At 40.2% G+C, this 23,340-nt stretch overlaps 1 protein-coding gene across 2 annotated transcripts in view; it reads left to right on the forward strand.

Annotated features, from left to right (window-relative positions):
• The first annotated feature begins 7,244 nt into the window (after window positions 1–7,244).
• BAZ1A (bromodomain adjacent to zinc finger domain, 1A) overlaps window positions 7,245–23,340 on the forward strand; it is a 127,810-nt gene continuing 111,714 nt past the window's right edge. For both annotated transcript variants that reach the window (XM_006835353.1, XM_006835354.1), the window contains exons 1-2: window positions 7,245–7,748; window positions 8,227–8,396. In XM_006835353.1, the coding sequence (XP_006835416.1) occupies window positions 8,284–8,396 (113 nt within the window). In that variant the 5' untranslated portion in view covers window positions 7,245–7,748; window positions 8,227–8,283. The remainder of the gene's footprint in view (window positions 7,749–8,226; window positions 8,397–23,340) is intronic.

Below are 23,340 nucleotides of genomic sequence, written 5' to 3' on the forward strand. Positions count from 1 at the left end.
TATCCTCTTTTGTTAACAAAAATTCTTAATCATTAAAAGATCTAAATTGTCTAGTGCAAAAAATCAAGTTCCCTGTTTCAACTAACACCTGAGTTAGGTTAGTAAATCAGTCCCATGGAAATATTAAAATTATAGTAAGGAGCTTGGACTTTGGAGTTGCATCTGGGCTATCTGACTTTAGACATGTACGTAATAAACGTCTCTGAACCTCAGTGGCTTCAAGTGTAAAATAGAAATGATAAATAGCACCTATTTTGCTTTGAAAATTGCATAAGAGGATTCATTTAAAGCCCTTAGTACAATGTTTGTCATGTTGGAAGCACTTATTGAATGTAAACCATTACTGTGATAATGATGATGACCACATGATTCTTTCAACCCTCCTTATTTTAACTCATGCCCAGTGGTTGTCACTAGAGAGGTTTCCGGGCTGCAGAATGTACTGGGTGACAAAGCCAGAGGGGTAACATCAAGATGGCTGTCTATAAAACCTTTTTGTAGTATGTCAGCAGACATTTGTTTTTTAGAAAAGTATCCCTGTAGTTGTAACAAAAATATTTTTTGTAAGCCCAGTTTACTTGTATCAATACACCTACAAAGTGAATGTTGTTGTTGTTAAGTGTCACTGAGTCAGTTCCAATCCATAGTGGCACTGTATAAGGTTTCCGAGGAGCAGCTGGTGAGCTTGAACTACCGATCTTGCAGTTCAAACCTACTTTACAGTCCAGTGCATTAACTCACAGTGCCACACCAGGACTCCACAAACTAAATACTGTGCTTATTTATTATTTGAATCATCTAAACCACTCCATATGATAAGCACTGGACTATGAACCACAAAGTCCACAGTTCGAGCCTACCAGTCACTCCGCAGGAGAAAGATCAGGTTTTCTGCTCCACAAAGATTTTGGAGTCCTGGTGTGGCACTGTGGGATAAAGCACTGGGCCTCAAGGTTGGTTTGAACCACATGGTTGGTGATTCAAACTCACCAGCTGCTTCTGGGAAATCCTATACAGGGTCACTCAGCAATAGAACAGACTCGAAAGCACTTAATAATACACACAAGTCAGAGCTATCATCACCACCCAATTACAATGATGCTGATTTTGTCAGATTTGCTACAATATGGAGTTCTGATGTGACACTATAGGATAAACACTGGACTGTTAATAGATAAGTCAACCCTACCACCTGCTCTGCGGAAACCCTATAGAGTTGCTATGACAAGCATTTAAACAACATAGCTACAATACTGTGTTAATTAGTATTTGTGAACCTATGTCAATACCTTTTTTGAGAATGAAGTGGTATTTAAAGGAAAAAGAGAAAAGTGTAAAAAGGCTAACTTTTGCTCAGTTACTAATAATGTTATAACTAATAATGTCATTCACTACAGAAAGATTTTACTACACAATTTTTTCTTGTTACTCATATAATCATGGAGTGTATGGGCTCTGTAGGATAAGCACTGGATTGTGAACCACAAGGTTGGAGGTTCAAGCCCATCAACCACTTTGCAGTAGAAAGGCAAGGCTTTTTGCTTTCAAAAGATTTACAGCTTAGGAAACCCTCTACAGGGTCGCTGTGAGTCAGAACCAATGTGACAGCATTTAGCAACAACAATATACATATAATCTAAGAAATATAATATTTAGGCAATTTACAATGATATTAGATATTATTGCATTATTAAACTTGTTACTGGGAGTCCTGGTGTGGCGCTGTGGGTTAATGCATCAGACTGAAAAGTCGTTTGAACTACAAGGTCAGTAGTTCAAGCTCACCAAATGCTCTTCAGAAAACCCTATACAGGGTCGCTATGGGCCAGAACCGACTCGATGGCACTTAACAACAACAAAACTTGATACTAACCATTACTAAGGATTCTGCATGGTCTGGTGTGGGAGGAGGTCTACAGTGGAGGGTGGGATGACACCAGCGCTGGGTAGCATCAGCCCTAGTGTCACCACTCCTCATGCCAACTCCAGCTGTGTCACAGTAGAACTGGGTACCACAGGCTTTTCAACACCTGATTTTTTGGTATTAGATCGCCAGGTCTTTCTTCCAAGGCACCTCTGAGTGGACTAAAGCCTCCAGTCTTTCGGTTTGCAGCCAAGCATGTTATCCATTTGTACTACCTAGGGACTCCTACTGTTGTTAAGTGCCATCAAGTCGGTTCTGACTCATTGCAACCCTGTGTAGGGTTTCTGAGGAGCAGCTGATGAGTTTGAACCACCGACCTTGCACTTCAAACTGACCTTGAGGTCAAGTGCTTATCACGACTCCAAGGATTCCTACTGTTTTTGATGTGAAGTGCCATGGAATCAGTTCTCACCCATAGCGACCCTGTATAGGACTTCTGAGTGGCCTGTGAGCTTGAACCGCTGACCTTGCAGTTCAAACTGAACCTGCAGTCCAGCACATTAACCCACAGCATCACACTAGGACTCCTACTACCACCACCTCATAATTTACTATTGTTTTTATTCACAAGGGCATGAATAAAAAGATGCATTCTGAATTTGCCATATTACCACTTCAGCATAATGATCCAATCTACTCTGAGCACAGTAGTTCTCAACCTTGGCAATACATTAGAATCACCTGAATGGGTTTTTAAACCACCTCAATCACAGAGATTTTTAAAACTGGTCTAAGGTAGGGACCAGCCATCACTAGCTCTCAAAAAATCCTCAGGTGATTCCATTGGACAGCCAGGTTCCACTAACCTAACATTAGGGATCCCTGGTAGCATAGTGGGTTAGGAATTGGACTGCTAACAGCAAATTCAGCAGTTCGAATCTACCAGCCACTCTTCGGGGAAACGATGAGACTTTCTGTTCCTGTAAAGATTTACAACCTCGGAAACCCTATATATGGTGTCACTGTGAGTCAAAACAGACTTCATGGCACACAACTGCCAGCTCTAACGTTAGGTCAATTGTTTCAAATATAAAGGAAAACGTGGTAGCATGCTTTGAATTGTAAAGATATTAAATAAGAAGCAGAAGAGTTAAGACAGGCATCAGATATATGTAAGGAAAGGAATGATCAAGTTTAAGGTTTTTCTTGCATATGTTTATAAAGCATCTTTCACAGAAGAGCTCAGGGTAGCTGTACTCTGACAGCACTGCAAAGTATGAAATTGTTACATAGTTATTAGATGTGTTAACTGATGCATAGATATAGGTAATAGGACTCAAGTCAGCTGTTTATTTAGACAAATTTAAGATTTTTCTTAATTCATTTGCTTTCCCTCAATCATTCCTTTTAAAGTTACTATTTCAGATTATCAATAATACATCTTTTCCCTAAATGTGTTTTAGCAAGGATTTTAAGCAATATTTTAATTCACTGATAGATATAGTGTTTGTAGAGCATACAAATAAATTAGAATTTTTTTAATTCAAGGAAAGGTTGTGGTCTAAAAAGCCTGGACTAGGAACCAGGAGGCCTAAATTCCAGGTCAGCCTGCCACTGATAAGTTTGTGAATTTGGTCACTTATCCTCAGTTTCCTCAGCTACAACCTAAGAGAATTACCAGAGTTTCCGAATGCTTCTTATAGTTCTAAGTCCAATGATCACTACTTTACAAAACCACCTACGGAAAACCTTTATGTTTATCAGTTAATAGAAAAACAGGAAAGTTATCCTAGCAAAAGATTTTTAAATTTGGATTATTTAGTCTTGTTCTGTCTCTACCCAGGTAAGACAGTGTACATTTTAAAGATTGAAATTTATAGCCACACTGTGTCTTGGTAAAATTAGATTAATATATGGCCTACCTAATTAGCATGCTTACATTTTCTACTTTAGCAGAGGTGTTTTCACCCTGAGGGGTGATATAATAAGGATGGGACATTGCATCTTGACTGGCCAAGGTATATTGGAGAAAGCTTTTCCAGTTGTCCTTAAATCATGCCAAGTGAATAACTTCATTTAGGATACATCCTGGGCCTCCTTCTTATATTTTCTTTTAATTCTCCTCCCTACTTTTCCTTTTGTTTTATATTATCCATGATCATTAGACTACAGTTCTTTATTATGATTATTACAGGTTTTCAAAGGTTAGGTTACAGATGGGTTCTGGGGTTTCTAACTAGTGCTCAGGGCATGACTTTTAAAGTCAGGACCTTAACTTTTAACTTAAATAACATGAGGTTATTTTTGGTAAATCATTAAGGGCACACCTAGGCAAGTTCCCCAGAACTCACACAATTATTTTATTAGTTATTTGTCTTTATATTTTTTACTCTTCTAAGATTGTACATTTCTTGAGGTCAGGATATATTTATATTGTAAACTGGTACTGTGTTTTGGCATTTAAATGGAGCTAAAAATATGTGATTATGAAAAAATTTAATGATTTCGATTTCACTCTTCTCTTATTTTTCTGTACTAGCACTGGACTGCTACTTTGGAGGTTCAAACCCACCAGCCGCTCCTCAGAAACCCTATAAAGGGTCTCTATGAGTCAGAACTGACTGGACAGCGCTTAACAATAACACAAATACAACTTCCTTAGTTCGCTTTACAGTATTTCCTTTTTTAAAACACAAAATTCCATTTCATAACTGTACTTTAACATGAATATAACAATGATCTCACAAAAGTCATGAAGTATTAATTAATAAAAGAAGGAATAATCATATAAAATACAGAAATAAATACTAAATTACTTAAGATTTTAGTAGTGAATGTGCGGAATAGCTAACAAAAGTGTTATTTGATTAGTTTGATCAATTTAATGAAGTGTTATAAACACAACACTATACTTTTGAACATGTTAATAATAATTCCTTTTACTTACATTGGCGCTTTGGGTAAATGCACTGGACTGCAAGGTGGGTTTGAACTGCAAAGTCGGCGGTTCAAGCTCACCAGCCACTTCTCAGACACCCTACATAGGGCTGCTATGAGTTGGAACCCACTCCACAGCACTTAACAACAACAACAACATACTTACATTATTCTCAACTATCAGTGAACAATTATATATATTTATTAAAGGTTGCAAATCACTAAAATAAACCCTATATATAATATGCATCAGAATGAGTTGTGATAACATTGAAATTTGAGTTTAATAGTATTTTGGTGGTAATAATTTCAGGAAGATCAAAGAGCACAGCTTTCAGTATGGATTACATCTCAATGTCAAGAAAACAAAAATCCTCACCACTGGACCAATAAACAACATTCTATCAATGGAGAAAAGATTGAAGTTGTCAAAGATTTCGTTCTTCTTGGATCAACTATCAACACTCACAGAAGCAGCAGTCAAGAAATCAAATAACGTATTGCATTAGGCAAATCTGCTGCACAAGACCTTTTTAAAGTGTTGAAGAGTAAAGATGTCAGCTTGAGGACTAAGGTGTGTCTGACCCAAGCCAATAACCTCATATGCATGTGAAAGCTGGACAGTGAATAAGGAAGACCATAGAAGAATTGATGCTTTTGAGTTTTGGTGTTGGAGGAGAATATTGAAAGTGCCATGGGCTGCCAAAAGAACCAATAGATCCATTTTGGAAGAAGTGCAGCCAGAATGCTCCTTGGAGACCAAGATGGCCAAACTTTGTCTCTCATGCTTCGGACATATTGTCAGGAGGGACCAGTCACTGGAGAAGGATCATCAATGGACACAAGCGTGACAACAGTAGTGAGGTTGTCCCAGAATCGGGCAGTGTTTCGTTCTGCTGTGCATAAGGTCGCTATGGGTTGGTACCGACTCGATGGCACCTAACAACAACAACAACAACAGCAACAATTTCAGGACTCCTGGTATGGTGCTGTAGGATTAGCATTGGATTATAAATGACAAAGTTGGCAGTTCAAACCCAGTAGCTGCTCCTTGGAAACCCTACTCACGGTCGCAATGAGTTGGAACCAACTAACCAGCACTTAACAACAGAATAATTTTCAACAGAATAATGTTTCCATTTTAAGTTAATATAATGGAAAAATCTTTTGAAAATTTTATTATCTATTAATAAAAAGAAAACTAACATAATTGCTTTGATAACCATTTTAACAAAATGATTTTAATAACTTATCAAATATTGGTATTTAATCTATATAAGTACTTAAGTATCTAGCCAGAATGTCATGTTTGTGGCATACAGTTAAAGTGAGATTTTGAGCTATGAGGGTGGCAGTTCAATAAAGATTGGAAATTACCCAATCACATCGTCTCTCTTCTGAACACTTAGTTTTCACCTGGAAAATTATTACAACGTTTCAGTGTAGAAGATTTATAAGTGATACTCAGTGTACTATTTAGTATATTGTCACTCAGTTAAAAACACCAAATCTTTGAGTACACAATTTGTTGAACAGATTTAGCAAGACTAAAATATATTATATACTTACTACTGAAAGCATCCCCAAGCTCCTGTGATTTTGATATTTGTATAGAAAGGCACATTAATGTGTTTTAAACCAACCAGTGAATATTGTGCCTTTCACAAAATGTTTACTTTGCTAACCATTGTAAAAAACATTGTGAGAGAAGTTTAAAAAGGGTTAACTCCTGAGACTTAGACACGTGCATAAAGGCATAATGATGAGCCCACTTTGTCATTACCATCACACAGTATCGATAATTAGAATAAATTTTTACATCTTTTTCAAACTTATTATCTTTTAGATTCATTCTTACATATCGATTTTCAAAATGCAAATATCAAGGTTATCACCAAAAACTACTTCTAAACAAAACTGGTGAATTACTGAGTTTCTTCTAGTTTGAAAAATTCTTTTTGATTTAAAAGTCCTATGTGCATTAAAACTGGTTTCACAAATGTAAATCATTGATATGGGAAAGTAGTTTTAGAGGAAACTTCACTAGTAATTTGATAATCTTTTAAGATTCTGACTAATCGAGTTAAATTGTTTTATCAAAGAATATTGATCATTTGCAAAATATCACCAGCAGTGTATTTGAAATACAACTTTTTAAACATATGCTTTTTAGTTTTAAAAATATGGTAATCCTTTAGATATGTTGACATTTTCTAACTTTTTTTTTGGTCTTTTCTTCTGCTATTGAAGTCTGAATTGCCTTCTCTAAGTATTCCAGAGAACTGCTGTCAAGAAAGGTATTTTCAAGATGGATGTTTACACAAGCAAAATAGTTTCTGGAGGCACGAATTCCAGTTTTGAAGAAGATAGTGTCAAATTGTTTTTTCTTATTCCTCATTTCTCTTTTCATCTGTAAAATACAAGTTAAATTGTAATTTGAATCCTTATCCCATCGTGTCGCCAAGCGTTGGTGCCAGACTTGAAGGGTTTACTTTGTTTGCCATGTGTTTATGAAACCCCAGCGCTTTCCCTAGATCTCTTGGTTGATAATCTCAAACATGGAGGATGCTTCTGATTCTTCATAAGGGGTTGCTCCATTAATTAATAATGTAGTTCTCCCAGGCTCTCCGTCGTCTCTTCCTGTATCAGTGACAGGCTGTAAAAGTCATCGAGTAGCCAATAAAAAGGTAGAAGCGAGAAGTGAAAAGCTCCTCCCAACAGCTCTTCCTCCTTCAGAGCCGAAAGTAGATCAGAAACTTCCCAGGAGAGGCGGGGAAGTGGCGGTGGGACGCGATTTCCCCGCGCGGAGCCGGGCCGTGGCAGCTGGTGGGGCGGCAGCCAGGGGCGCAGCGGGGACGACGAGAAGCGACCCCCCGGGAGAACAGAGGCTCCCTTCGCTCCCTTTGTAGTTGAGAAGGTGGAGAAGTGGCAGTCGGCGTGCTCGCAGGTGAGGGGCTCCCAGCGACCGCTCGGAAGCCGGTGGGTGCCGGCAGGGAAGTGCTAGCGAGCAGAGGAACAAAGCGGAGCGAAGTCGTGGTTCCCCCGCGACGAGCGCCCTCGCGGCGTCGGGCCAGCCAGCTGAGCGCCGAGCACGTTGTGAGCCCGGCGGCGAGCTGGGAGCCGGCACTGGGGGAGGGGGCCGCCGCCGCTCCCGCAGCGCCCGCCCGCCCGCCAGCCGTGGGGCGTCCAGCCCCATTGTGAGCCGGCGGCCGGGTGTGCGGAGGTGGGGCGCGCTCCGAGGGCAGCGGCGGCGGCGGCTCAGCTCGCCGGCTCAATATCCTGGCAGCGGCCGGCGTGAAGTCGGCTCCGGTGGCAGCCGTAGCACGTCACTCACACAAAAGGCAGCCGACTTGCCCCGGACTAGCCCACGCCCCCGCCGAGCGCTCCCCACCTTACCGGCTTTCCTTTCCCTCCAATTTTGATAGGGAAGTGGGGCCGACGCGGGCGGCCGAGGGTCGAGCGAGCCCGCGGGCGGACAGGAGATGCCGCTGCTACACCGAAAGCCGTTTGTGAGACAGAAGCCGCCCCCAGACCTGCGGCCCGACGAGGAAGTTTTCTACTGTAAAGTCACCAACGAGATCTTCCGCCACTACGAGTAAGGGCGGGCTGGGCGCGGGAGGGTGCGAGGGGTGTAGGGACTCCCTCCCCAGTACCCCCGGGTCCGTTCAGCTCTTCTCTCCCACCCCAGTGCCCTTTTGTCTCTCCCTTTTCTAGCCCAGGACTTCTGGCGGGGTTATTTGAAAGTGACGGGTGGCCGCAGGCCCGCGTTTCTGTCCCCAGAACTCTATCGAGAGGAGGAGCAGAGCCCGGGGGCGGCCCGATTGGCCTTGGCGCGCGTGGGGGGCGAACCGGCCGGGACAGAGCAGCCTGGGGTCCCTGGCCGGCCGAGGGGAGCGCTCCGAGCGGCTCTAGCCTCCTGTCCGCCCGGCGGCAGGACCGCGGAAACCCCCCGCCTCGCCCCTCCCCGCCGTGGCCACACGCGCACTGCGAGGCCAGTTCCGGGATCCCCGTCCGGCAGCCGGGGGGATCCCCGCTCGGATCAGCGGCGCAGGGCTGCCGTCCCCCGGCCTGGGGAGGGAATCCCTGTCCCCGTGGGCAGGAAACGGTTGGGCTGGGCTTCGTTTATTCTGTCGGGCGTGGGGTCTGACGTTAGCACTGCCTGGGGTAGGGGCGAGAGCGAGCGGTGTTGAGATTCGGGAAAGGAGAGGGCTTTTTCTACGGGCCGGGGGTTGGGGGTCCGGGACACTAGAGCCTCCGCCGGCGGCCTCCAGTCTGGCGCTGCTAGGCCTAGGAGTGTGCGACGAGAGCCGCGCGCACTGTCACCGCCTCTTCTCGGTGACTAACTCCCGGCCCTGGGGAACTCTGCGTCTCCGCCCCCGAGAGACTGGGGGAGGAAAAGAGGAACGGGGGACTGAGCAGGACCCTCGTTTTCACTTTCGCTACCCAGGAGGTTGGCAGTGAGAGTTGGTTGGGGGAGGGGGTTAGGACAAGTTCAACTCCAGCCTCAGCCAGTTGCCTCTTTATCCTCCTGTGCATGTGGGCCGCCTGACATGTGCCACTCGCTATTGTTTTGATAACCCAGAGCTGCTGCTTGCCCAGTTTCAACCCCTGTATTTCTAGCCTCTCGCTTGGTGTAATCTCTTGTCTTGCAACATGATGAGCAATGTAGTTCGTTTTAGCGAACTTTGTTTAAACGGACAAAAACTGAGAACCTGAACTGATCATTGAAACAACTTGACACCTCCCCCCCCTTTTTGTTTTTACGCTTTATTCTCTCCACTTAGAATCCATTTGTGTCTTAGAAACCAAGTGTTACAGCAACCAAATAAATTGTGTGTAGGAGGCACCTTTTCTGATTAGGGGCTTGATGCAGGAAGGATTTAAGCAAACTGCCCCTGTCTGAGAAATGAGTAGTGAGGTTAGAAAAGTCAGTTCCTTTGAGCATTTATTTTAAGTAACCCCCTTTTTTCTTTTAGTTCCACAGAAAAGTTAGTTACAAATAAATATGCTACATCAAATATTCTAGGGAAGTTTTTCAGCAGACAGTGCTTTAAAGAGGAGTTACACATCTCTCTCTGCGCCTGTACAGACTTGTTTTGTTACTCAAATAGATTTCACTCTTGTAACTACTTAAGCTAAATGAATTTGGATTTAGGTAACTTGACAAGGTTGATGTCCTTTTTTAAAGTTAAAATCCTAGTTAATTGTCTTAGTTATCTAATGCTACTATAACAAATAGTCTAATGCTACTAAACCAGAAACACAAATGGGTGACTTTAACAAACAAATTTATTTTTTCTCCTTAAGATACTAGAAGTCAGAGTTCAGGATGCCCTCTCTAAGGGAAGGCTTTCTTTCTCTGTGGGATCTAGAAGAAGGTCCTTATCTCTTTCAAATTCTGCATGTGGCTTGGCATCTTTCTTACCCGATTTCTACTTTTCCGGATTGCTTGTTTAATATTTTTTTTATATCTCAAGAGATCGGTTTAAGACAGAACATGTACCACTCCTGTAACAGACAACTCATTCCCAAATTGGATTGTAAGCAGCACAGGCTTAGAAGTTAGGATTTACAATTGTGTCCCGTATATTGGGGACACAATTCAATCCATAATAGTTGTAATCCTGAATTTGTATTAAAATGTATCTGAATGTCCACAAAATAAAAAAGTAGACTTAAATTTCAAACTTGTTTTCCTTTGATAAATGCATTCTTACCTTTTTAAGAAACTTCCTATCTTTTGAGTGAAACACTTTTCACATATTTGGCCCTTATATCACTAGCTGTTCCTTGGAAACCTTATACAGGGTCACTATGGGTCAGAACCGACTCAATGGCACTTAATAACAAACATCTGAAATAAGGAGAGTTTTGGTATTCCATCAAACCTACCTACTTAACAATATGTTAATGGCACTTGAAAAACTTTTTTTAAATAGCTAGTTTTTTTCCTGCCCGCTGCTAAATTGTTTGGGTTTCAGGTAATTGCAAGCTATTTTGGAGTGATAATTGGGTTTGGGAACAAAGATATTTAAGTAAATTAGCCCTGAATAAAGTATTGCTACTGGTATTCTTAGGTATTAATCTTTATGACTTGATAAAATTGGAAGAAAGCTACCATTTAAACATACTTAATGGTAGGCAAAGTACTGAACTGCTAACTGCAAGGTCAGCAGTTAAAACCCACCAGCCACTCCTTGAAAACCCTGTACGGTGTCCCTATGATTGGGAACCAACTTGACAGCACTTAACAGCAATGATAATCTATATTATACTGGTAATCTGACCCTGGGCACAAATCTGGAGAAACTGAAGGAAACCTGTTTTTATTCATTCCTTAAATCACCATTTAGGTTGTACGAATTAAAGAGGATTTATGAGTACATTATTTGAATGTTTTTCTTTTGTGTTTATATGAAGGCCACTGTGTTCACCTATTTGCTCAGATTTTTGATTTCTTGAATATAAATTTCTATAGTCCATGTCAAAGAAGTTTTCCAGAAACTCTCCTCTTGTTTATATCTTAACACAAAGCAAAGTAACTTAAGCCTGTAGCACTATATACCTTGTTAGCAGAGGTTGCCAGTGACCTTTTCATTGCTAAATAGTTTTCTGTCTCTATTTTACTTGCAATTATAGTTCACTTCCTCCTTGTCCTTTTAAGCAGCAATGATCACCCCCTCTATTGTATCTAGTGTAACGTCCACTATTCTTGTACTTGTATGTATTTGTTGCCTTACATTTTCTTCTTTCAAGACCCTGAATTCTTTGAGACCGCAACTATGACAGGATGGATCCTTAGTGATTATATAGTACAACTCTTTTATTTTGTTTCTTTGAACTACATGTTCCTTAACTAATTGCTAACTCTTGTTTGACCTGCTTTCATGAAAAGTCATTAAAAATAGCACTTTAACTATAGTAAGTGCCATCGTGTGGGTTTATAATGACCCTGTGTAGGGTTTCCAAGGAGTGGCTGGTGGGTTTGAACTGTCAACCTTGCAGTTAGCAGTCCAGTGCTTTTCCTACAACACCATACATTGTCGTTGATGGATGCTGTCGAGTTGGTTCTAACTCTTTGCAACACTGTGCACAACAGAATGAAACTGGCCTGGTCCTTTTCCAACCTCACAGTTGTTACGCTTGAGCCCATTCATTGATGCTGCCACTGTGCCAGTCCATCTCGTTGGGGATTTTCCCCCTTTTCACTGACTCGACACTTTATCAAGCATAATGTCCTTCTCCAGGGACTGGTCTCTCCTGATAACATGTCCTAAGTAGTGTCATACTTTGGACAACATTAACTATAGGCAAATATATATTCCAAAGTGTATAATTTAGTCTTTTAAATAAGATAAAAATTTATTGTGTAAGTTTGGTTGCCTGACAGAAATTTATAATTTTTGCTTATTTTTTGGCAAAAAAAAATTGTTAAAAAATGGCTCAGATCTGAATACCAGAAATTCTAGATTTGTGGCACAGGAACATAATTTATTATATTACCCAGTGAATTAATTTTTAAACAAAATTGTTGGGAAGTGCTGTCAAATTGGTTCTGACTTAGCAACACTGTATAGTGTTTCAAAGGAGCTGCTGATGAGTTTGAATTGCTGACCTTTAGGTTAGCAGCCCACCGCTTATTCTATAGCTATTCCTTTTTTTTCTCTCAGTCATTTAAACTCTTTGTAATATATTTCCCACTTTAGAGTGAGTCTAGCCTTCCATCCTAAATGTAGGAATCCCTTACACAGTATTAGCAATTGGCAGTCCAACTTATGTTTTAGCCTTGTTTTTCAGTGAAAGAGACTTGACTGACTTAGGGCCCAACTCATTTACATTGCTCATCTTTAAACAGTCTACCATTATTGATGAGATTTTTATACCTGGGTCACCCAGATTGGATTTTCGATGTTTTCTTATAATCTCTGTGCAGTTAATGGGTTTTTAACCATCAAAACACAGTGAAAACCATCCTAACAACTTGGGGGAATACCTTGTTGCTTGCCCTCTCCTCCACGCAGCACCACCTGTAGTATCTGCTCAAACTCTTTCTTTTTGGAATTTCTATTGTTGCTTTAGGAACTGGCCAGATGAAATATCCTCAGATGTGGAGATAGTTATTTTTTACCTCTCCCTATTCTCCCTTCCAAATGCCAAACTTTCTTTTTCAACTAAAGTTTTTTACCTGTTCCTCTGACATGGTTTCTCTGTCTTTCTGGTTATTTTTTTGTATATTCTCTAATGATCTCTCTGCACATATGACCCTTGAAAAATAAGAATTCATGCTATTATTTATTGAATGTGTATATAGTATGCCAGGAATTTGCTCAGAAATAACTCATTTAATTTTCACGTTAACTGTTAATGGAAAGTATTACCCCATTTTGCAGAAGGAAAACTGAGTTCAGATAGGGCATATAATTTATCCAAAGTCATGTTCTAAAAGTTGTCAAGTTTGTATTCAGATACTTCCCACTTCCTTCCCCATTCACGTGTATGCTTTCTCTGTTGAGCTACCTGTAAAAACAAATGTCACCTTCCCAGTGATAGTTGTTGTGTGTCGTGAAGTCACTTCTGACTCAGTGACCCCGCATTGAGTTTTCCCAGGCTGTAAAATTTTTTCAGGAGCAGAAAGCCTGATCTTTCTCTCAAGGAGCATCTGGTGGGCTCGAACTTCTGACCTTGTGGTTAGCAATCCAGTGCTTATCCTACAGAGTCACAGCACTTGCGTAATATACTATCACAGTGTACAGTCGCAATCCATTTGTTTATTCTTGATGGTCCTGTAGGATAAGCCCTGTATAGGGTTTCTGATGAGCGGCTGGTGAGTTTGAACCGACTCAGCGATACTAAACAACAACATACTCCTATTAATGTTCGAAGTGCATTCCATAGACATTTTCATCTTATGTTTTGAGTGCTAGTTAAGTATTCAGCTCACACCAGCCACTTCATGTGAGAAAGATGGAGCTCTCTGTTTCTGTAAAGATTTACAGGTTTGGAAATTCTAAGGAACGGTTTTACACTGTCCTGTAAGGTTGCTATGAGTCAGAATCGACTCCATGGCAGTGCAAGTTTTTGTTCTGTTTTATTGTTATTCACATTTATACTCCGACCACTGATGTCAAAGATGAATAAGTTGAAGATTTTACAAAATCAAATCTGAAGTCTGAAATGTATCAAACATGCACTCAAGATGCATTGATAGGTACTAGTAATTGGAATGCAGCAGTTAGAAACAAAGAAGGCAGCCTTGGTGATAGAAATGATGCCAGAGATCACAGAATTTTGCAAGAACAACAGCTTACTCATGCAAATACCTTTTTTCAGCAACATAGATTGACTATACATGTGGATGTAACTGATTGGAACACACAGGAACCAAATTAACTATTGTCTGTGGAAAGAGTTGGTGGAGAAACTCAATATTACCAGTCAAAACAAGGCCGGGACTGATTGTGAAACAGATCAACAATTGCTCATATGCTAGTTCAAATTGAAGCTGAAGAAAATTAAACCAAGTCCATCACAGCCAAAGAATGACTTTGGATGTATCTCATCTGAATTTAGAGACCATTTGAAGAATAGAGTTGACGCATTGAACACTAAGGACCAAGACCAGAGGAAGTTGTGTGAGACATCAAGAACAAAAGGTATTATATTAAAAAGACAGAAAAGACTTAAAGTAAATGTTAGAAGACACTGAAACTTGTTCCTGAATGTAGTAGCTAAAATGAACAGACGAAATAGTAAAAGAGCTGAACAAAAGTTTTCTAAGGGTGCCTTCAAGTTGGTTCCGACTCATAGTAACCCTGTCCAGGAAGCAGCTAGTGAGTTTAAACTGCCGACCTTATGATTCAAACCGACCTTGCCATTCAATGCTTAGCCTACAGTGCCACACAAGACTCCTTAGAGTATCATAGACTAAAGTATCATAATGAAATATGCAAAGACCTGGAGTTAGAAAAAAAAAAAAAGGCGGTGGGGGGGACAACACAATCAGCATTTCTCAGGCTGAAAGAACTGAAGGAAAAAAAATCAAGCTTTGAGTTGCAGTATTAAAGGATTCTTTGGATAAAAACTTAGGAAGCATTAAAAAAAGATGGAGAGGATTATACAGAGTCACTGTACCAAAAAGAACTGGCCAATGTTCAACCATGTAAGGAGGTATAGGAAGAAGTACAGTTTGCACTGAAGGCATTACAGAAAGCAAGGCTCCAGGAATTGACTGAATACCAGTGTTTCAACCCATAGATAAAACACTGAAAGCACTCACTAGTCTATGCCAAGAGATTTGGAAGACAGCTACTTAGCTAACAAACTGGAAAAGATCCATATTTGTGCCACCTTTCTTTAGGTGATCCAACAGAATGCAAAATTTATCAAACAATATCATTAAAATCACATGCAAGCCAAAATATGCTGAAGATAATTCAGAAGTGGGAACTGCAAGCTGAATTCAGAAGAAGATGTGTACTGAGAGTTATCATTGCTGATTGCCGATGGATTTGGCTGAAGGCAGAGAATAGTGTCAGAAATATGTTTACCTGTGTTATTGGCTATGCAAAGGCATTTAGCCATGTGTCTCATAGCAAACTATAGATAACATTGTGAAGAATGGGAATTCCATAACAATTATGTTCACAAGCAACCTGTGCCTAGACCAAGAGACAGTCGTTTGGACAGAACGGGGGGATACCTGCGTGGTCTAAAATCAGGAAAGATATGTCAGGGTTGTATCCTTTCATTATTTATTCAGTCTGTATGCCGAGCAAATAATCTGAGAGGTTGGTCTATATGAAGAAGAAGGTGGCATCAGGATCGGAGGAAAATTTAAAAAGAACTTTTGATATGCAAATGACACAACCTTGCTTGCTGAAGCTAAGAGAACTTGAAGCATTTACTGATAAAGATCGAAAAAAGACTATAGTCCTCAGTTTGGATTACATCTCAACATAAAACAAAAATCTTCATAACTGAATAAATTAGGAGCATCTTGATAAACAGAAAAGACTGAAGTTGTAAACATTTCATTTTACTTGGTTATGTAGTTAGCTGGAAACAACAGTCAAAATATCAAACAATGTATTATTGCATTGGGCTAATCTGCCACAAATGACCTCTTTAAAGTGGTCAGAAGCAAATATGTCACTTGAGGACTAAGGTGCACCTGACCCAAGCCATGTTATTATCAGCTCATATGTTATGTGGAAATTGGTCAATGAATAAGGAACACTGAAGGAGAATTGATGCATTTGAACTGTATTGTTGGCAAAAAATACTGAATATACCTTAAACTGCCACAAGAACAAACAAATCTGTCTTTGAAGAAGTACAGCCAGAATGTTTCTTTGAAACCAGGATGACCAGACTTCGTCTCACGTACTTTGGACTGTGGAGAAAGGACTTCATGGTTGGTATGGTAGAGGGTCTGAGAAAAAGAGGGAAGACACTCAACTAGATGGATTCACCCAGTGAGTGGTTCTAACAATGAATTCAAATCTAGTAACAATTGTCAAGAGGATGCAGGACTAGGGCAGTGTTTTATTTTCTGTGAGTAATAATAACTTACTTAATGGCACTTAACAATAATAATATGACCAGTAGTTAGGCTTGGACTTTTACATCTAGTTCCAGTATAATTTTTCACCTTTATTAATTTCTACTTAAGGTTTTAGTTAGTCTCTAGATTTAAAAATATTTATTCCTATTTATCAGTTTTGTGTAATTTGTATATTTATGAGCCTGTTTTATATATTATCATATAAGTTTGTTTAATGAAGTACAAAGTAGTATTTCATTCAAGTGTTTTTGTACTAGCATTTTTTTTTTTTAATGTTCCAGCTTTTTCAAGAAGACTGTTTAATGTACATATTTTTGGTTATTTAAAGATGAGGTATTTTAACATAATCTAAAGATGTTTACATATTTACTAGGTTATCACTTTCACTAATTTAGGCTCTTAATAGGAGTAACCTTGTCTTTGTTTTCCTTGTAGAATTTGGTGGAAGCTTTTTCCTTTGTTTAAACTGTAAGTTTGTTGACTTAAGCAGAAATCTGGGACTTGATTTGGAAAATGCCTAAATCAGTTTTAAGACATTTGCCTTTTTTGCCAAGGTGGTGGCCACAAAAAACATCACTTATTGGAAGTACAATCCAACCAGTTTCAAAGTAGATATATTCATATTATTTCATATTCCAGTTTACAGTTGAATCTTCACAAATGTCTTAGGCTTCATCTTTTTTTAATTTAATTTAAAATTTTTATTATGAATTTTGTGGTAGTTCACATGGGAGAACATTAGCTTTACATTCATCCTATCTTATATTGTTCCATTGCCACAAATCCCCTCCATGTATCATCATCCAACCAAAGGGTATATATATCATGCAGACCTCCCTCTCTGTTGTCAGCACACAGCCCCTCTCCCTCTCTGGGTCTAGAGTTCCCAGCTGCTCCATCTCTCCACATCATCGTCTCTGCCTCCATTTCTGGTATCACTGTTTCTCTGGGTACGGTCCTGCTCTCTGCTCTTCTCCCGTGATGGTCCCAGGATGTACTAGCATTTTTTTATCAACTTTTTCCTTGGCCGTACATTTATGAATAAGTATAGAACTCCTAGTGGTGTGCTGTAGGATTAGCACTGGACTACGAACCACAAGGACAGTGTTTCACACCCACAAACTACTCCTTGGAAACCCTATATAATGTCGCTGTGATTCAGAATTGACACGATGACACTTAAGAACAACATAATAAGTGTAGTTTCATCTAGCTGTTTTTTCATTCATTTTTTATATAATATCATTCCCTGTTCTGTAGCTCTGTTGGTGAAGGGAATTGTAGAACAACTCATGTTGTCGTCTATCAATTACTACCTTCCTGAATTTTGATATGCAGAGTCAGGAATAATGGTAGGTTTTAAACAATTACTGCATATTCTAACAAAAGCCAAAATCTGTGTAAGCAGAAACCTGTCAAAGGAAAATTCAAGTATTTTCTACTAAAATGAATACTAGAAAAGTGATAAGACTACATCCTATCAAAGGGAGAAAACTTGTGAGACTCAAAAACAAGGCCACTTCCTCATGTTGGGACTTTCATACATTTAACTGTACTAATTATTTTGTGGATCGCTATGGATTGGAACTGACGACACTTAACAACAACAACAACAATTATTTTGTGCAGGGGTGCCTGCTCTGGGTCCCTTAGATCTTTTCTGCTGTGTTGTACTGGATCTTTTTTATGTTTATAAAAATGGCATGACACGGACATCTTACTGCCTGTCTAACCTCACAAAGGTGGATGGGGATGAAGTAGAATTACCATCAGTATCAACAGCCCATGGCTTATTCCTATGAAATGGAGGAGGTCAGACATACTTTCTTTATTTAACCTTTCTACTGATTCTGATGCCACCCATCCCTCCAAAGGCACACTACATGTCTGTGGTATTCTATAATTTTGCCAGGTTCTGGGAAACCGCCTTCCCAAAGGTTCTCAGCTTTCTCGCTTTGTGGAATTTGCTATCTCTTGCCAGTCGCCTGGTTCTGCTGGGTCTGCTGTTGCTTCTTGCCATCTCACGGCATCTCCAGTATTATAGTTCTCTGTTTTGGATTTAGGAGGTTTCCATCACAGAGACCCTGGTCCAAAGGATGCACTCGGCTCTTGTCTTTTATTTTTGATGGTAGTCCAGTCCTTATGCTCTGGGATTGGCTCTCTTTCAAGTCTGGCAGGTGCCTAAACTAACTTAATCTCTCATTAGAGTTCATGTACCTTATTTGCATGCTCCCACCTCTACAGAGAACTGGTGTGGTACTGTAGGATAAGCCCTGATCTGTTAACCCAAGGTCGGTGGTTCAAACCCACCAACTGCTCCTCAGAAGCCCTATACTGGTTATTATGAGTTGGAACTAACTCACTGACACTTAATAACAGAAACAACAGAACAGAGATTCCATGCACTTTATTTGCATTATTAGCAAGCTGATCAATCTTCTTGGGCAGGCCACAAACACCTTATTTGCATAGTACCACTCAATCACTTACGGAGCTCTGGTAGTGTAATGGTTACAAGTTGGGCTACTAACCTCAAGGTAAGCAGTTTGAAACTACCAGCCATTCTAAGGAAGAAAGATGAGGCTTTCTGCACCTGTAAAGATTTACAGTCTCAGAAATCCTATGCAGGGTCGCTATGAGTTGGAACTGACTCCCAGACACATAACCACCACCACCACTCAATCATTTGGTGAAAGTTATGAGACATGGACACAGTAAGGCCATATAACTGCATTCCATGCACTATAGGCTGGTTAATATAGTTTTGGCCTTTAGGTAGAGTACACTTTGCATTTATCTTTTCTGAGTTGCATTTTGATTTTTGACTTTTGTGTCATTTTATCCTTATTCTACTAGATTTTTGGTTTCCCTAATACCCAGCAAGTTAACAACTAGAGTTGGTTTATATTAGAAAGCACTCAACTTGGTAACTCAGAAGTAGTTTCCCCTTAAGAGATAATGGTAAACAGCAGAGTTAGCCAATATTTTCTGTAAAGGGCCAGATAATATTTTAATTTATGCAGACCTAAAAATGGGTAATATTTTTGTTACATCTATCCAACTGAAGACCTAGTAAGAAAGCAGCCATAAATAGTACCTAAATGTGAATGGATGGGTGTGTTCCAATAAAACTATTTACAAAAACAGATGGAGGGAAAAGAACAAACAAGATGGCAGAGAGGGTGGAAGTGCTGTGAGGAGCTCCTTCACCAACAACACAGGATACCGGACCAAGCAGGTGCAGGGGATGGTGCTAGAACTCTGAACCACATATAAAGGAATATCTAGAAGGTTGGAAGGCTTACAGCTAGGGGAATTTGTAATAGAAGCAAGAAATCATTTGCTTTCTAATAAAAGATGCCATCTTGGGCAAGACAAAGAGTGGGAAGGATCAGAGCAGCTACAGACGCCTGACAGAACCACAGAAATAAAGATGTGGACATTCTTTTTTTTTTTTTTTTTTTGGTATCTGTTCATTGGTCTCACGTTGTCTGCGCACCTCCGTTCTGGTGACTAGACGGGGTACATCACTAGGAAAAAGGCCTTAACGGGGATTCTGGAGCGAGACAGACTAAAAAGGAAATAGGCTGAAAATTAAAATCTGAATTATATCACAGTGACCAACAGTGGCATCTTGAGATTTCTCAGGAAGAAGAGTGAAATGGGAAGCCCATCTCCTGATCACATCTACCTGGAGGCAATCAGAAAGCATTAAAAATACCAAAATACACACCTATCTAAGTATTAAGGCCACACATAACTCTTGAATATGCCCCCCAAAACAGAAACAGATGACCATATCAGCAAATGCCCAAAAATGAGATAAAGTGACTGAGACAAATGAGATGGAAATAGACCTACACTCCATACTAGAAGATGGGCAAGCTTTGTAAATGCCTGAGGAGTTCAGAAAAATGATTATAAAATGTATCAAAACACTATACAATGGAGTTGAGAAAGACAAAGAAGAAGTAAAGAAAACACTACAGGAAAAATGAAATAAGATAGATACAGAATTGGAAACAATTCAAAACCTACAGAAAGAGATCTAAATGATTAATAATAGAATATCACAAAGGGACAATACTCTGAAAGGACAAAGGAGTAGAATTGAAGAGATAGAAGCCAGAACTAGTGAGCTAGAAGATAAATCTCTCAACACTATTAAGATAGAAGAGCAAACACAAAAAAGGATAAAAAAATCTGAAGAAGGCCTAAGATTCATGTTGGACAACATGAAGAGGAATAACTTAAAAATTATCGGCATTCCAGAAGAGGAACAATCACACAAGTCCACAGAGGAGATAGTTGAAGAGCTTCTGAAAGAAAATTTCCCTAACATCATGAAAAGTGAAAAGATAGTATTCAAGAAGCTCAACGAACCCCAGGAAGGATAGACCCAAAAAGACATTCACCAAGACATATAATTATCAAGCTCTCCAAAATCAAAGATAAGGACAGAATCCTGAAAGCAGCTAGGGAAAAGAGAAGTGTAACATACAAAAGCAAGCAAATCAGATTAAGCTCAGATCTCTCAACGGAAACCATGCAGGCAAGAAGGCACAATGGGGAGACATATATAAAACTCTGAAAGAAAACAAACTGTCAACCAAGAATCCTCTACCCAGCAAAGTTGTCAATCAAATACAATAGTTTAATCAAAACATTACAGGATAAACAGAAGTTAAGGGATTTTGCCAAAGCCAACCGTGCTATGAAAACATACTAAGGGAAGTTCTGTGGACTGAGAACCAACAAGAACAGACAACAACTAGAGAATGACATAAGTGGCAGCATCACTGTGAACTCAATCAACAAATGGAAGAGTCAAGAATAGAATAAAATTATAAGAACAAAGGACCTGGGCAGTCAGTCTATGATCAAAACAATTACAATGTGAAAGACGATAAATACAGAGGAACAGAGATCCAGGTGGTGAGAAGGTCAGGTAGATTACAGGATAAAATAGACTGTCTTAAATGGAGGGAAGAGTTAAGGGAATATAAGGTAGCCACAACAGTGAGGTTGGGTTGGGGGTGTAGTTCAGGTGTTGGGGAGGGCAATACAAGAAGAGGGAGGAGGTGGAAGAACAAGATAGATAGGGGAACACTGAGACAGGTTTGCATGTCCTAAGTGGGACAGAGGTAAATAGTGATGCATGCTCAACCTTGGAACAACAGGGCTCTGTGATACAGGGATCTAGGCATAGTTTGAAGAGGGTTGTTGTTGTTGTTGTTGAGTGCCATCGAGTCGGGTCCGACCCATAGCGACCCTGTACAGGGTTTCCGAGGGTGTAAATCTTTACGGGAGTAGAAAGCCTCATCTTTCTCCCGCGGAGCGGCTGGTAGTTTCGAACCGCTGACCTTAAGGTTCGCAGCCCGATTCGTAACCACTACGCTACCTAAAATCCTTGACTGTCTTATGAATATTGGTTTCACTAGCCTACTATTGTAAAATCGACACTTAAATGGGATAGAAAGGAATGTTAGAAAACATGATTACAGAAAACTTGAAAGCCTGTCTTCAACCTATAAGTTATTGGAATATTTAAAAGGGGTTGTAGAACTTGTGCAATGAAATAGGTCTCTTGCAAAGCCTTTGCAGAATATAGGACCTTAGGTGGAATCCTGAGTCCCATCCAGAACCGTATGAGGTGGAACATTTCCACTAGCAAGGACAAGCAGACCAGCCTGGAACAGCTAGAGCAACAGAAGATACATCTTCAAAGAAAGATCATTAGGAAAAACCCAAAACAAAAATGTCAGCATGACTGTCTACTACAAGAATAAGCAAGCTGTTCTCCAGGAAGCCATGAAGGCAAGCAATCAAGTTCCTTCAGGACAAATTCCCTTCTAAGACTGAAACTCAAAGGGAACACATGAACAGACATGTAAGCTTGCTAGCAACCACATTGGTGTATTGGTGAGTGGAAGAGGGGGAAAGGCAGCAATGAAGAAGAAATGGGCTGAGTTCATCCACAGTCCATTGACTCCTGTTGACCTGGAGATGAGAGAGAGAAGAGGAAGAGCTAGTTGGTCCAAAGTGTGGTGAGACCTGGGGACACTTGAGCCCATGGACAAGGACAAATAGCCACAAAGGGCTAGAGCTGAGAGTGAAGCATCCAGCTGATATGAAGTGAGGGGAGATGCACAAGAACACCCAGACTTGCAGACAGTACCCATTTGACCTAGTTTTGATGGCTTGATTATCAGAACTCAATTAGAGGAAGATTACACACACACACAATTTGTTTTTGGATAAAGGGAAGGAGTGTAAATTGCTACAATTTGATGAACCTGACCTATACTCATGGAGGTGGTAACTCTAAATATCAACAAAGAGGGAAGGAGTCTTCACATCAAGTATCAGTGCGATCCCCTCACACAGGGTAGATAGGGATGGGCAACTTCGACATTGGCTACCTAAAATGAGAGCCCGATAAAGACACGAAGTGACTGTCTTACGAGGTTTGAAGGAGTTTAGTTTAAGAGTGTGTGAGGGAAGAAAGAGTGCCCACTGAATAGATTTCATCTTGTCTAGATGGGTCTGGTGTAAAGAGATGGGGTTAAGATTCGTATGATTCAATAGTAAACTATTCTTATCATGACAAATTGCAACTGTCACAATTGTAAAGGTAGAAGTTTTTGAATATAAACAGGGGAGTGGTTAGTCTTACAGTCCAGAAACAGAGGGATCTGGGACCATCAAGGGAGAAGAGCACAAGCAGAATGCGGGACCTTATCCAGAGAAGCAGGGACACTGGAGATGGAGGCAGAAACGGGGACATGGAGCAGCTGAGGACTCTAGATTCATGGGAAGAGAGGGACTAAGAGCTGGTGACCAGAAGCTGACTTGCAGAACGTGCCCTTTGGAGGTGTAAATCATTATATATGCCTGAATGTCGTTTATTTATTTTTATTTTTTTAAAAAAGCTAAAGTGAATAGAGAGAAATACTGTTAACTGATGGTACCTGGA

This window comes from Chrysochloris asiatica, unplaced genomic scaffold (genome assembly GCF_000296735.1).
Source record: "Chrysochloris asiatica unplaced genomic scaffold, ChrAsi1.0 scaffold00017, whole genome shotgun sequence".
Lineage (NCBI taxonomy): Eukaryota > Metazoa > Chordata > Mammalia > Afrosoricida > Chrysochloridae > Chrysochloris > Chrysochloris asiatica.